This window comes from Ruditapes philippinarum, unplaced genomic scaffold (assembly GCF_026571515.1).
Source record: "Ruditapes philippinarum isolate M1 unplaced genomic scaffold, ASM2657151v2 ctg1195_1_1_1_1, whole genome shotgun sequence".
NCBI classification, from domain to species: domain Eukaryota; kingdom Metazoa; phylum Mollusca; class Bivalvia; order Venerida; family Veneridae; genus Ruditapes; species Ruditapes philippinarum.
Window position 1 is genome coordinate 64,252 of NW_026853660.1, and position 17,452 is coordinate 81,703.

Sequence of the window (17,452 nt, forward strand, 5' to 3'; positions counted from 1 at the left end):
TGCATATATTCAAGCTTGCATGAATTTGAAGGTGCATATTTTAATTTTATTTTGCATGGATTTGAATGTGCATATTTTTATTCAAGGGTGCAAGAATTTGACTAATCTTTATTGAATCTTGCAATGACATTTGACAGTCATTATATTTATTGACTCCTTTTTTTACAAAAAAAATAATTTCATGACAAACTTTTCACAAAAATGTTATCCTGTTTATATCAAATGGATATGAAACCTGTCTTATGAAACAAGAGAATGTTTTGGTCTTTTCACAGAATGTAAGACAAGGTTCATATATATCATATTTCTATGTTTCACTGAATATATTTTAACCTGGAAACTTACCAAAATTGTTTATATCAATAAGACAAAACATAAAAGCATGTAATCTGAAATGGTAAAAACTTCATTTTGTTACTTAAGATTTACTGTCCAAACACCAAATGAAACAAAACTTAAGACTTGTAGATGTTGCAAATTATTATTTTTTCAACATCCGGTTTTATAAAAGCAATATTGTTTTGAATACATGTAAATTTAGAGATAAACAGAGAGAAAATGATACAATCTGTTGGTAAATTCTTTAACTATCAAATATCAATCTGACATTAATATAGAAACCAGTAATATGCATTCTCATGTTGGTTTCATAAAAGATTTTGCATGACCGAGATACAAAATTATGACCAAGAATGAGGTATAAAATTCTTGCATATCAAATAGATAAAACTTCTAAAGTTGGTATTCATTTCTTTAAAGGGACTCCACTGAGGTTTTTTGACATGACAGGACTGGAAATAATTTTTCAGCACAAATATTCCATTGGATGAGGGTCTAGACCAATAACTTGTGTGAAAAATTTCAATTAAAACATTTTCTCCGCTAACTTTCTGTTTACTCTTTTTTTTTCAAGAATAATTATTGTAGTTGTAAACAAGAGCTGTCCGTAAGACAGCGCGCTCGACTTTTTTAGTGCTTGCCTATAATACAAAACATTGACAGTTAAGGGCCATAATTCAAATAAAATCTTTGACAGAATTACCTTCACCTGGACATGTTTGGGAATCATGATTGTAAACAAGTATTCCAACTTTCAAATTAATATCTCAAACAGTTCAGTCAAAAAGTGGACTGGTACTAAAAACTTAACCAAGATTCTAAGTCGATAAAAGGCCTTAATTTTTAAAACAAATCCTTGACAGAGTTACCTTCTCTTGCGTACAGATGGGGGTAATGATGTGAAATAGCATTAAAAGTTTCAAAGCAATATCTCAAAGGGTTAAGGCAATAAGTGGATTTTACCCATATTCAATGTATTTTCTAAGTCAAAAAGGGGCATAATTCTGTCAAAAACCTTGACAGAGTTATGTCCTCTTGTCTGTTGATGAAGGTCGTGATGGTAAACAAGTATGGTCAGTTTCAAAGCAATACCTCCAATGGTTTTGAAATAAAGTGAGGTGGTACAAAAAACTTAACCAAGCTCAATACACTTTCTAAGTCAAAAAAGGGCCATAATTCTGTCAAAAACCTTGACAGAGTTATGTACTCTTGTCTGTAGATGGAGGTTATGATGGTGAACAAGTATGGTAAGTTTCAAAGCCATACTTGTAATACTTCTGAAATAAAGTGGGGTGGTACGAAAAACTTAACCAAGGTGTGACGCCGACGCCGACGCCGGGGCGAGTAGGATAGCTCCCCTTTTCATAGAAAAGTCGAGCTAAAAATAACCCAAAATTGAAAATCGTTGCAATGCTTTTCACTCAAATCAAGCTAAGATTAGCACAAAAATATGATTTACAATTTATACCCAGGAGTATATTTACTTATAATTATGTTTTGTAAGTGCCAAGCTGATATAGTCAGAAATTCAAAATTTATGATTTTAGGCTTCAGTACCTCAGTGGAGTACCTTTAAAAAAAACAACCCCTCTTTTTAAAAGAATTGAAGATTGTATATATGATATACATAAAAAAATTGGATAGCGTAAAATAATCTTACCTTTGCTTTATTTTTCACTGGAATTTTACTCTTTCTATTCATTTCTATTTTTCACAATATTAATCCAAAATTTTTAAATGATTCAGTAGAAATTTGACCAATATCAATATATAAAGTGATTTTTCGAGATAGTTGTAAAATTCCTGCGTGTACAGAATGTGGACAAACATTAAGAGCATAAACTGGGAGGAGTGGTTTAATATAAGATCTCAAGTGTCCCTCTACTGTAATACTAGAACCATTCACCATACCATGGGTTAGCACCGTTCAATAACCAATTCTTAATGTTCACTTGTTCACATTTTTTTCGATATTCTATAAATTTCTGTATACAAAGATTAAAGATTAGTAGGCCATGACAATCTTTTATCAGTCTAAACAGCAGGAATCATACATCAAATCTATCTTCTCAACCAAACTGTATGTTATATTTCTGTCAATATTTATAAAAGAGTAAACAAATTAATTGATATTTTGAGTGAGTGAGGAAGATTTTTACAGTAGATTGGCACAAAAATGGTCATACAGTCATACTAGTATTATTGGTTAGGGTACTATGTATGCAACGGAAAAAAATGTACAACATGTTGTGTCTGTTTTATATGAAACATACAATTTCATACTAAAACATAGAGGAAGTGATATACTCTAACGTCATGCATACTTTGGCATCATTTAACGACACATACATATGAGTGCAATAATTATTCCTAAAGTAAAATGTATATTAAGGAAACTCTTAGAAAGATCGTGGGTGGTGATGACTAGCCTAATGTTAATGGTATACCATCGGTCAAAGCTCAAATCTGACACCTCATACAGTAAGTGGATGAACCACTCCTCAATTTTTATATTTAAATTGTAATTGTTTAATTTAATGATGGGCAGTACTAAATTCAATGCAGATTAAACCACAGTAGAAATAAAGCATAATAAATGTTGATAAGTACTGAAAATTAACAGATCATAGTACAGAAAAACCACAGAAATATTATCAAAAAGCAATATTATAAGACAATTTGACTAATTCTATAATGCATGAACTAATAACTAAATTGCATTAAAAAATTGTTGCAATTCTTTATTGTTTATTTAAACTTTTGGTATGACTAGCAATTTCTATCAGAGTTTTTTTATTTATTCATTTGTCATTTATTTTTAGGTACATCAAGATAAATTTTTTTTTTTAAAAACCCAACAACACCAATTTTGATTTTATTTATATTTGCAAGGTGAAATGAATTTTTTCACATGATCTCTATGTGTTAATCTTTACCAATCACTGCTGTATTTTCTTAAACTGAAAACTTATTTTGTTAGATTTACAAAAACCTCTTACCATGAAAAGGAAATATTTTCATTTCTGATACACAAGTTCAAATACTTTAATGCTTTATAACTATTTCATTGATATATCTATTTACCTAACCCGGCATTTAAACTCTTCAAGTTGACTTTGGACATTTCATGGATGTTTATACTTTAAAGATGAAAGTATAACTTGAAGGAAATGTTGACCATTATTTTGCTGACTGGACATTTTATACTGGAATTATCTTAATCATCATGACTTACTTTAATTGAAAAGTCAAATATGCACATAATACATGCAAAAATAAATATAAAGTTAAATATGCACACAGTGCATGCACAAACAAATATAAAGTTAAATATACACACAGTGCGGGCACAAATAAATATGAAGTTAAATACGCACACAGTGCAGGCACAAATAAATATGAAGTTAAATATGCACACAGGCAACATTTATATAGCTTTATACACTTAAAGTTTGAATCTCTTTTGTTAACAAAACATTTTTGCCCCCCCCCTCCCACAACCCCCCCCCCCCCAAAAAAAAAAAGATGTTGAGGAATACACAGAGATGTAATAATAATAACAAAAATAATAATAATAATAATACATGTAATAATAATAATAATAATAAGAGTAAGAATAATAATAGTAACAACACAAACAACACACTTACTTTAAAGAATTAATATTCCTCAATTTAGCTGGCCTGAGTATTATCTTAATGGAGTTTGAGTCCACAGTGGCAGCTATAGTATCAATATTTAGTGCAGTTCACTTGTGATATATCATCACAGGTAATCGGTGACAGAATCTTATGTCATTCTATCATTTCTATAACAAATATATCAATGTCACCAACTAATGTCTGTACTATCATTGTCAATTTTCTTTTATTTACTACATAAAAAGGTAATCTGAGTAGGTATATATGTAAAATTATAGCCTGGGTAACTTTGATATCATGCCTGCATGCAATTTGTACCATAACTAACAGATGACTGTACTTTCAACATTGTCACATTTAACAGTCACATTAAGTTTTAACAAATTTTTGCAAGCTTGATTATGAAACTAGTTCCTGTAATTTATATTTCCCAATTTTGAAAAACTAACCAGTACTGGTGTCATATGATTACTTAACCAAGTATCCCTGATCTCTTTGTTATGCTGCAAACAACCTTTAAAACCACAAGAGAGCCAAATTCCCCTTTGACCATGACTTTGCCAAAACAGACATCTTAAATTTTTCTACATCACTTTTAGTTCACTAATTTTACAGCTAATTTCACTAATTTTGCAGAATGGACTTTCCCGGTTTTGATTTTGGACCTGTGCATTAATTTAAGATTTAAAGACTGCAAAAATGATCAAAATAACAAAAATGACAAACAAAAAGTACAGACCCAGGCTTAGGATTGAACAGATGTGCAACCTATCTATACTGGAAGAGTTGGCAAAAAATCATCAATTGTGAGCATTCAAAGTATAAATGCAATGTTTGTGTCACCATGTACAACCATGACAGTTCATGTAAGAAATTATTAAAGCTGTAGTCACTTGATTAAGTTCATAGGCTGTGCAGATTTGATGCTGCAGATGTGCACATGGTGTTGTATGTGTATACAGCACATAGTACTTCAAGTGTGCACACAGTGTTACAGGTGTGCACATGATGTTGTAGGTGTATACAGCACATAGTACTTTAAGTGTGCACACAGTGTTACAGGTGTGCACATGATATTGTAGGTGTAAACAGCACATAGTACTTCAAGTGTGCACACAGGGTTACAGGTGTGCACATGATATTGTAGGTGTATACAGCACATAGTACTTTAAGTGTGCACACAGTGTTACAGGTGTGCACATGATATTGTAGGTGTATACAGCACATAGTACTTTAAGTGTGCACACAGTGTTTCAGGTGTGCACATGATGTTTAGGTGTACACAGCACATAGTACTTCAAGTATGCATACAGTGTTTCAGGTGTGCACATGATGTTTAGGTGTATACAGCACATAGTACTTCAAGTGTGCACACAGTGTTACTGGTGTGCACATGATGCTACTGGTGTGCTATTTTTCATATTTATGTTAGTAAGATGATTGCATGTGTTTGAAAACTTTAGAAAAATCTACCCTATATCCCATTATGTGTAAATGATCTTTGGTTCTAGAACATTTTGTAGGAAGTAATTTTGTATACTAGATTTGGTAAAATATGCTAGACATGACAAAGTACATGTACCAAGTTCCATATATATATAGTACTTTACAATGGATAAAACAGGAGTATTTTATTTCCTAAGTCTGCTTAGAACCATTTGCATGAGAAAATATAATTACGGTATTTATGCATGCTCACACCTGCAGCACCGGACAAAATGAATAAATGTTACTGTATTGACACTTTGAAACTGACACTTTACTATGAGCTGTTGGTAGTCCATACAAGAATTGTTTTGATCAGACTTAAGTGGTAAAATAACTTTGATGTATGAATTGAAATATTTTTATCAAGATGCATGCTGTTTTCTACTAAATGAGTCATAGAGATTTGTGCTTACACTCTAAAAATATAATTTTATGAGTTGTAAAATAAATACACACACATTAAAATAGCAGAAAGGTCATCTTACAGTTTTCATTTGGAAAATATTTGATAAAATTGATCTAAACCATCAGAAAAATTAACCACCTAAATGGAATTTATTTTAGATAAAGCACAAAAGGAGCACCAAATACTAAAGCACAACAGGAGCACCAGATATCATGTACACAGCTGATTTGCTGCAAAGAATGATGGTTCTATAGGTGCCTGTTTAGTAGGTATGGTAAACCTTTCAATAACTGACCACACCTCTCAGCAAAAACCAAAACCTTTGTTTCCAACAGCAGTGTTGCTCTACAGAGACTGTATTGTAATCACCCAATTATTGTACTTTAATTATCACAAAATATAATAATTATTTTCTGTTGATATTTTTGATATTTTTAATAAAACTTGAACTATTTTTTTTTACTCTATTGATTTGATGCCCATGCAAAGTGCTAATAAACACAATAACCCATATTTGGTTAAATAACATTTCAAAACTGAAGTTTTAAGCAGGTATATTATACTAAAACAATATGATATTGTAAATGACTATCTGTCTATTGGAGAAGAAACAATTAACTAGTCTTGTCAGCAACCCGTCTGTTGCAAACACGGCAGACATTAAACCATGAGGTAAGAATGAAGTTTGATCTTATCTTACAAGTTAAAATGAAAAGATGACATTCAGATTTTTATCTCCTATTATTTAACACTGAAATATGAGAAGTGTAAATATCTAGCAAAACATGTTACATACTTGAAATATATACCATACAAACACAAATAGGGAAATAAAATAATACAATATTCCTTCAAAACACATGAAATAATATCCTTCAAAAGATTGGGTATTTCAGCACTAAATGTTTGATAAAGTACCTGTAAATTTTTAGTCATTTCTGTAAACTGTTTCTATGTATATATATATATTGTAGAATAACTAAATCTATATTGATATGTAATAGCCATAAAAGCGGGAATGTAAGCAAGTGTTAAAGATTTGGTAACATATGTTCTATTCATGCTTCCATCATGTATGTACATCAATCATATATTTATTTTCGATGACAAATGCATTTCATGTGGCAATAACACAATTAAATAACAACACAATCACATATCTCTTATTTAACAGGCCAGAAATTGTTTAAAGATAGTCTTAAGTGTTTGATTTAGCCAGAAAATCATTCAATTTTGTATATTTTACATGAATCTTAATACCATTGTTTTTTCTAAAAGAAGCAGAAGTACCGTATATGTTGTAATACCTTGTATGTTTAGATGCATACTTTAAATCAACACAGAAAGCATTATATAAAAAATAATAATAATCATTGATGATGATAGCCAAGACTTGAACATAAAGCTTAAAGGTTTTTTATATCTAACAATTTCCCTGCTTATCTTTATTCATATTATAAACCATAGTTAAAGTTCTCTGTTGATGCAAGAGTACTAATTTTAGTCCTTTCCACGTTACATTTGTATAACCAACTGCAGTCAATTTATTAACTTGTTGTTGGAAGTTTGATAACAAAACGCTCAAAATAAGCAGCCAACATAGTCTTTTAAGTCAGCTTCATTGATGATCAGGATCATGCATGGCTCTTTCTACACTGATGACACAGGACCTTTTTTTGGTCACAGATGGCACTAATTGACAGCTGAACATGTTTATGTAAGCTGTTTTAAGAAAATATCCTGAATTTGTTCTTATAGAATATTTATCTTTTTTTGATTCACCTGCAAGCATTAATTGAAATTTATGACCTATTTATTTAAAGTTTGTATTAGTGAAATGTTAATCTATTAATCTCTCTCTCAAGATTAAAACTGTAAAGCAATTTCACTAATTCTTGTATTTAAATGAAATATGTAAATCCATGCATAATCCCAGACAAATATTTGTTAAAAATCACCCTATCAGCTAGATCTAAAAACATATATTTTATAAGAAATAAACTACAAAACTAAATAACTTTGACCTAATTGGCTGTAATGTACAAATTAATCAAAATAGATTCAATGATTTCATGCTAAAAAGATCAAACAATTGATTTCTAACTGGGCCTTTAAATTTGGGCCTTTAGGTATTACCTTGACCTTTAAGTGTTACCTTGACCTTTAAGGCATTGTCGACCAACATAAATCTATTGTGTATAAATTGTTACCTTATAAAACTGGTAATTATATTAAAGGCCAGTGTTTTAAATTGTCTTCAGCCATCAAACAGTATATTCAAGGCGTCTTCAGCCATCCAACAGTTTTAATCAAATTTAATGAAATTCTTTAACATCAAAAATATTAAACACAATAGCAATAAACATTTAACATTTGTTTTTTATTAACCTGAAAAATGTAAGAACACAACTTACTTAATTCTTCTTTAAACCTCTCTCCTTTCCAAATAAAATATTTTTTCTTCAAGTATTATTTATCAATGAACAAACAGAAATCAAAATGGATATACGGCAGAAAAGTGGGGTAGACATTCCAATGTTGCCGAGCATTGACAATACAAACAATGGTAATACTAAAATGAAAAACTCTCACCAAGACTACAGCATTGTAGCAGAATTATTACATGAAGGATATGAAATCAGGATATTGGTGATATGATTGTCCATAATTTAAGACACATTGGTCGCAGCTAATCTGTGACAATATTGTGTGAAGCATACATTTTTTTTCCTGTCATTTTATTGTACCTACTTAAATTCAGAGAGATTTGATACATTTTCTAAGACTTATAAAGACTTGCTAAACCATAATTATACCAAGCAAATGTTACAAACCATTTTTGCCAAAATCTATGTTAAAAGATCTTCAAATTTATGGTATTTTACTCAATTTGCATCAGTTTCATATTTCAGCATCATGTTTTAACACTGTAGGTACAGTTACAATATTGTCTTTTTCAATGGCATTCAAATCTACTGGTATGGTCTAGATCATTACTGACTTCTATAGTCTTTCCTTTGACATTTCTAGAAAGTTGAGATTTGTTCCGTTATCGAATACCACGCCTTTTATCATTGAGTTACATTGTAAATGGCAGCACCCGAGTAGAATGACACTGAAAATTTCATTGATAGGTATAGAATTCTATATATTTTTGAAATGTTTTTATTTGATTTTCTTTTAAATATACACGTGTAGTCTATAGCCGGGCAAGCCAAAGACCGGACCCGCTTCGCGGGCCCGGTCTTTGACTTCCCCGTATTACGAACCATTTTGCCAAAATCTATGTTCAAGATCTTCAAAATAATGGTATTTTTGGTGTCCGCGCCGAAGCGCGACACCCCTTATGGAATGAAATCAGATTTTGTGAAAGGGCAACTGCAAAATCTCGGGCCTCTTCGTCAGGCATAATAGCCTATCATTCTGATTATCAAAAAAATGAGCCATATGTACAATAAATAACGAACTGGAGAATTTATTTAAATGTTTTTTAATGTTTTTTCATAGTACTTAATTTGGATCAGTTTCATATTTCAGCATCAAGTTTTATTGTTACAAACACTGTGGGTATGGTTACAATATTTTCTTGTTTCAGTGGCATACAAATCTACTGGTATGGTGCAGATCATTCCTGACTTCTATAGTTTTGCCTTTGACATTTCAAGAATCTAGATATTTTGCAGGTGTGGTGTTAGTTTTTTTCAGTAGATATTTTTTTTATAAGAATCAAACTTTATAAGAATCAAACGGGAGAATTTATTTTTTAATAGCTTATCTGAAACGGCAAGGAAAAAGGATCAACCCTGTACAAACTTTGTACCATTTAGTTTACTACTTAAAATTTTATCAACTAGATTTGTGGAATGGACTTGGAACACTCCATGGTTTCTTTCAGGGACTTTGATATCTGAAATGGTGGGATGTGAAGAATTAGCTGGCTCCATACTGATGCCATATTAGTCTGTCAATATCTCTGCAAACATGCAAAGGTTAAAATAAATAAATCTACTTCCAAATGCAAAGAAATAAACATCAGACTTATAAATATTTAAATATATAGACAAAATGCCAAAGGGAGAATTGTTATACATGTAAGGAAGTAGTTCAGTGATATTCTCAATTTATCAAATCTTATCAAATATTTTAAATACTGTGTCAAAATAGAGTAAGATAAGTTCCATAACCATATACAAATTTAAGTTAACAGTATGCTATGACAAAATATGACAATACATAACACAAATAACTGAATCATAAAAATTTTCTCCTCTAAAAAAAAAATTAGTAATAACTCATCAATTTAGTTCCGCTGACATTTATTTGTTTAATAATCATTAGGTTTGAAGCAAAAAGTAAAAGTTGCATGACAAAGCTCTCCAATGGGGTTCAATCAGCTGGACGTTATATTCTCATAAAACTAGGTGTGTTGACCACAGTACATGCTGCCTGTACAATAAATAACAAATAACCAATCAATCAATGTTTAATTAACAACAATTGGTTTTGTTCTTGATATGGTCATAAGAAATGACAATAGAGTTTTTATGCTAAGGTTTGGACACAAAATTATAATTTTCAACAAAATTCTTGAAGTTATATATTGTAGCTATTAAACTCATAGCAAAAATAAAACACCTTTAGTATTTCAGAATCTTATCAGATATCTTAATGTATTAACTGTTTTGGCATGTCACTGAACATTCAACTTGCAAAGTAAGAGTTAGTGAGTTTATTTAGTGCCACTCCATTTTTTTACCTATAATAATGCAAGGTGGGCACCAAATTGAGGGGTGTCCAAAGCAGTCCTCTACTGGTCTACTTGGAATGTTGACATTTACAGTGTTAGTGTCACTTAAAATTCAACCTTCAACAAACAGGTCATAATAGCCCATTGCATTGCTCACTTGAATAAATGTTACATTGGTATACAAGAACGTGTTCCAAAGTTTTTTTCACTGTGGGCCCTTAACAGGGGATTAAACAAATTTATTTGAACAATTTTAAGTATGGTCTAATGTTCACTATCAATTTTGGCAAAGATTGATCCAAAAGTTGCTTAACCCATGAGAAAAAGATTCAAGGTCGTTTTTTTTTAGTTTTAGCTGTTGCAGCCCCTAAAAGAGGCTCATCAAATTCATTTCAGCTTGCATGATAAATGACCATTTAAATATGCTTGACACACAGTTTGGTGACTGAAAAAATGCAGCCTATTTCTTATCTCATATACATATATTTGTCTCTATACTGAGTGTAAAGTACTTAAACAGGAGCTTTGGATCACTTTTATGGTTTTTTAACAGCATATTCATTTTTGACAATTTGACACACAATAGGCGTTTGTTCTTATCCGAATCAGTATTTATTGTGATAATGTATATAAAGTAGACTGCTGGGAGGTGGTATAAATAGATAACACTTGTTTGTTGAACACTTCAAACTGTACAAACCTTCTCTGAAACCATAAATATTCCTAACATTATGTCTACGTGGAATGTGAAAATCAAATCATGTCCTTTAAGGATTTTTTATTTTTTTTTATTTGTAGAGATTCAATGTGTGTGTGCATTATCTTGCATAAAAAATGTTATCTGCAGTGAAAGGTAGACTTAAGTTTAATTTTTTTTATATTTGTTTTTGCAATAATAACTCTATTTACCTGCCAACATTAAAAGAGCTGTTTCTCCAAACTTTAAAAGGTATACATTTAGTTTACAACTTTTTCTTCTTTATGAAGCAGTCATATAGTACCAAATAAGGTTGTTATAATTTAATAAATTTAGATAACTAGGCATAGCTAGCAGCAATAATAAAACACCTATGTCAGCAGAATACAGTCAGGCAAGAGGGCAATAGTGGCCTAGTAAACTCTGACCAAAACCCTAGGTATCGCAAGTTAAATCCCATGCTACCCAATCTAAAATCATGAACAAGTCTTTCAGATTTAAAAACAAAAGTCCTGTGTAATTTTAATTTGCACCATCTTCAGGAATGGAGTAATTTCTATATCTGTGGCTCCAAATTAAAATAACTAACAATATACTGGAGTGAGCCACCTTTCAGTAAGTGTGCAGCAATGGATTGGTGCAAAATGGATATAACTCCTTCATTATGTAATTTCAGCTACAGTTGTGTCGCACCAAACAGGTGCACACTTTTGTGCAGTCTGACCAAGCCCTATACTGCAAGCTTCTCCAACCTTAGTAAGTATACTAACATAAAATAAAAATCCTTATTATGCTATAATAGACTGTTTACGATTTAGAAGGACTAGGGTTTGAAAAATAATTTAATACAATATCTTCATCAAATATACCAATACTTTCAAAGACATTTTGAAACTTCCTTACAGACATATCATTCTGTAATTTTGCATTAAATTTTAATGCATTGTCAATTTTTCAATAATAATTTATGACTATATGATTATAAAATATATCAAGTTTTTAAATTGATAAAAAAAGGCAGATTATCAGTGAGACTAACCTTGATGACAGAAGATTATCCAAAATGTTGAGATAGCGCTACTATCTGTTATCACTTTAAAACAAAAGGTGTTCCAAATGATCAGCGGCCAAAAACTTGATGACAGACTGGGTAAACATTTCTATATCTATCCACTCAGTAAAGCTTTGTTGGAGTTGGAAAACCAGTCAATACTTTAAGTCGACCATAAAGTGTTGAAATTAAATATGACCCTACCCACTGTTAAAATCTTACAGTCTTTATTCTAGATTTTTTATTGTACTATTGTTTTGTAATCCTTACAAGTTAGTAAATAAAATAGGCCTATTTGTGGAAACTAAATAGAAAATTAAATGCTTCACAATGTACTGAAACTTTGGTTTAAGGTGTTTAGCCTGTTTTTGAAGTATTTTAAGGAGCGTTTATCTAGTTTAAGCTGTGGGAATAATGGAGTGGCGATTTTCATTTTCACTTTTGCATTATCTTGTGAAATAATATACAAATCTCTTTTACTAAGATCATTAATGTCACAGATACCCTATTTATTTATAAATTAAAAGAAAGCCTTAGGGCAATTTTTTTTATATTTCAATTCTCTACTTAAAAAACAATGTTATCTGCATATTTTAAATTAGCACAATGTGTCAACTTAGTGCAGTAACAGGTTAACTCCTAATATAATTAAATGGAAGTTAACCCATTACTTCACTAAAGGTAACAACTGTTTTTTATAAGGTGTCAGAGTAAAAATTCAAAATGTTCTCCAAATCAACTGTTTGTTATTGTTTTTTTTAATACAGAAATGTGACCACTTGTATCAATTTTTTTGTGTTTTAACTAATATTATTTTGTTTGTTAAATAGAAAAACCTAAAATCATCCATAAAAATATCAGTTTCCAGTATAATACAAAAAAGTGTGCATATGATCTCATATTTCAGACTGAGAGACCTTTTTTTATATAATACTTGGAAGTATATCAGTTAAATATAAAATTTCCCATTGACTGATATCCTTGTAAGTCATGACAGAATTTTAGCAGGAAAAAAAAAAAACACACACACACACAAAAATAATACCAGCGATATTTGTCATACTATCAGCTCTAAGTTCACATGTTTTATATAATTTTTATGTATAACCACAAATATGTTTTAAAACAAATTAAGTTGAAATCAAAATCTTTGTGAACTATGAAAAAGTACCTTTAAAATCTACCCACATTTTGTTCTTGTAGTGCAACAATAGGAGCTCATGAATAATTTTTTGTTTCCATTTTGTTTCGTTATGGCATGTGTCAGTTTTTTTTTTCTTCAAATGATGAGAGAAAGGGACAGATAAGTCTTATGGTTAAGGTGTCAGCCTCTCAGACAAGAAATTATGGGTACGATCTTTGCTGGAGTCACAGCCATGGTTGTATCACATGACACAGACCAGCACCAGTTTATTCCAGGAAGCTGACTTCAAAATAGCATCTAGCTTTCATCATAATCAAACTACTGTAAGGCGACATATTTTAACAGAGCAATCAGCAAATCTGTCTTTCTCATGACAGTAAACATGCAGGTTCATAAGTAAAACTAACACACAGAATCTCAATACATGTCACTACTACGAATTTAATTATCATTTACAATTAATTTGCATACAGAGAATGAGAGATAAACTAACTACAGTTAAAATCCTGATAAACTTTTTATAAAGGAAAGGGAGAAAACCATTGTGTTACTCGAGTAAGGTAGATATGAATTATTGTATTCTCAATCTAAAGAAAACAATATGAGACCCAAAAAGAAATGTTACATATATTTCTATGGAGTTATATGTTATAATTGTTTGATATATTTTTGCAATGAAGATTAAAACAGGTAAGACATTCATAATTAATTGTATCATATTAAATCTCAGGTGACAATGTTGCACAAGGGTATGATAAAATTTAGCACTTAGCTATATGAGAAAATGTACAGGAAGAAAGAATTACACAAGTATGTATATGTCACAAGAATACATTACACATTACATAACAAAAGGATTAGGAATACACATAATGTTTATGACACAAGAAAAGACATGAATATTTTACAAGAAACGATTAGATTTTAGATATAACTGAAATAAAAGACACCACATTATCTAGGGATCCACAATTTACTTACAAACAATAACTGTCCGCCATTATCCTCGTTAAGATTCTGCATTTCTATTTTTAGATCAACCAGTTTCTGGTGTAACCCTTTAACCTGCTCATTACCGGTCTCTGACCAGTTAACACCGGACCAACAACGGTTATCCATTGGCACTGTAAGGATATCAGGCAAAATTTCAATATCAAAATTCATTTTATTTTGTGCAATCTGCATTAGTCATAATGTTATAAAAAGCAAGTAAGATCTGATATTTTAACATTTTTCCACCATTAACAGGTAAAATCACCTTAGAGAAATCTTTTACACACTGTTTGTGAAACTTGTGTTTCTTCTACAAACTTAACTCACAACTGAGAATATGACTGTACATGTCTTCTGTTCCATATTAAATCAAACATATATTAAACAAGAGCTGTCAGTAGGACAGCACGCTTGACTATTCTTAGTGTTTATTAGTAAAAGATGCCTTGATAATGTTAAATTTAACAAAGTTAAACAAAAGGGCCAAATTTTTCTTTAAATCCATGTTGCAGTTATAGGCCTTGGAAAGAGTCCTATAATGCTCTCAAAGAAGTGTTGTTTCTAAGCCAGATGTCAATGGAATATGAAAATATCTGAGGTGGTATGCAAACTTTAACGTAAATTCTTAGTTGAAAGGGGCATAATTCTGTCAAAATGCTTGATAGAGTTACCTTATCCTGTCTATAGGTTAGGGTCATCATGTTGAACAAGTGTGCAAAGTTTCAAAGCCATATGTTCTTGGACTTTGAAAATAATTGACGTGTTACAAAAACTTTAACATAAGCAGTTACGCAATTGCCGACGCTCCGGTGACTAGGATAGCTCTACTTATTCTTATCAAATAGTCGAACTAAAAATCATAAAAAAATCTGTTCCCAAAGCTATTTCAATCTCTTATTCCATTAACTGTATTTAATAATATAACTAAAATATAAAGACAAACATATTTTAAAATATTCTACATCTTAAGTATACAAAATCCTTTCCCTTACCATTTATTGACATGAATATAGGATCAACGTCAAGGTCGCCAACTGTCACTCCGTCACACCACTTTTCTACAAACCCGTCTCCGAACCCACAAAGTTCCTTCAAAATGGCTGCCTCTTTGTGACTGTTATTATTGTTGAATACACGAGGGTTGGGAGATATGAATATTGAGTGGCCGGAAAACTTTGGTTGAAGGGATTCCTTATCAAAAGGGTTTGCTGTAAATGGGAAATGAACTTCTGGTTCCTCACCCTCGGAAAGCGTGCTCCGCTTTCTTAAATCTGAAAACAAATTATCATGCATTTGATCTATAAAATTTTAAAACAATCATCTAACAAGCCAAAATTACATTCATGTGCTCTACAGCTCTACATTTTAATGGATTTTGACATTTGAATCTATGTTCATGAGAATGAATGAAAACTAATAAAGAATATGAAGTAAGGCATATTAAGCCAAAAAGTGGAAAGTGATTTCCCATTAAGATCATATACATGCTCTTAACAAAAGGTATACACAAAAGCTCATTCAAATTAGCATTACTTGTTATAACAAAAAAAGAAAGAAAAAAAAATGAAAAAAAAATACAGGCAAATGAACTGAAAAATTGTGAATATTAATACCTCTTCTAAGTTCATAGAGTTGATGAAATGGATCAGGATCTTTGGTAGCTTTGGTATGATAAGTGGCTAATTTTTGCCTCACATCTTCTTGTTCTAGCTTGACAAGTCTAGCATCTTCCTGTAAACTACCTTGTTCACCGAGTATAACCTTTACCGTCTGCTGACGTATATTCTCATGCTCCTTCTTTAATCTATAATATAAATAAATCAAATATTTAAAAACCTTCTATACATGAAGTAACGACAGTGATACAAGAATAGGACAAGAAAGGGTTGTAGCATTTGAGATTTTAACAGCAAGTTGACTGTTTTTAGAATTGTTTCCTAATTGAGGACAAAGATGGAAGGTTTCACGTTTGAGACTTTAACATCAAGACGCCTTTTTTCAGCCAAGCTCTACATAAGGGTGAAGATAGAGGAATCACATTTAAATTTTTTACAGCAAGATGACTCTTTTTAGAATGATAATCTTCTTCAACAAGAAAATTCAAATTAATTTTGAATTTAAACAGCAAGATGAAAGACTTTTTTCTGTTTCTTTATCTTTCTTTTATTTATCATTAATACTGTTTTCTTGATCTAAATTTGATGAAAATGAATCCCTAAATAATATCTTATCAACAAATAACAAAAGAAACGACCATAAAGGCAATCACTGTTTGTTAAAGTACATTATTGCATGTGCTTATGTTGCAACATTCCCAAAGTCATTTTTTTTTCTTTTGACAATTCATCTTCATTAAATCACATAAGAAAAACATAAAAATTTAATTAAACAGAACATTTATCACACAATTCAAAGATAATATTTATGTGCACGTTTGGAGAGATAAACATAATTAGATTCTTTTGTATGACTCTTTAAAAAGAAAAAATTTAATCAAATGCATTCCAAGATACAAACGTGATGAAATGTTAATAAATATCCTGTCACATGTAAATGTTAAGTGCATTGTTACTTTTAATATAAAGTAAACCCAAAGAAAACTAGTGTACATGAAAGAATCAAAAGTCCCTGATGGGATTTGAACCCACAGCGCTGAGGGGCAAGAAAGTACTCAACCAACCTGTATATAACAGCTTCAACTTTCTCAATGTTACTCTCCTCCTTTTCCTTGTAGAGATTGTACTCTTCCTCTGGAACTGTTATACCCTCCGTCGATTTTGAACACTCGTACTATAATACATTAAACATTTTAATATCTAGATTTTAGTAAATATTATAACTGCTTATGAATATTCAGCAGAAATAATAAATGGACTTGCTCTGTGACTGTGCCAAATTCGAAATAGTCCAGTCAAAATACTTAAATTGAGTAGTAAGAATTCTAAG

At 30.9% G+C, this 17,452-nt stretch overlaps 1 protein-coding gene across 1 annotated transcript in view; it reads right to left on the reverse strand.

Moving 5' to 3' along the window:
* LOC132737478 (microtubule-associated protein futsch-like) overlaps nt 1–17,452 on the reverse strand; it is an 85,199-nt gene that overhangs the window by 34,116 nt on the left and 33,631 nt on the right. The window contains 4 exon segments of the mRNA XM_060724772.1: nt 14,495–14,637; nt 15,499–15,777; nt 16,120–16,310; nt 17,187–17,296. Of these exon segments, the coding sequence (XP_060580755.1) occupies nt 14,495–14,637; nt 15,499–15,777; nt 16,120–16,310; nt 17,187–17,296 (723 nt within the window).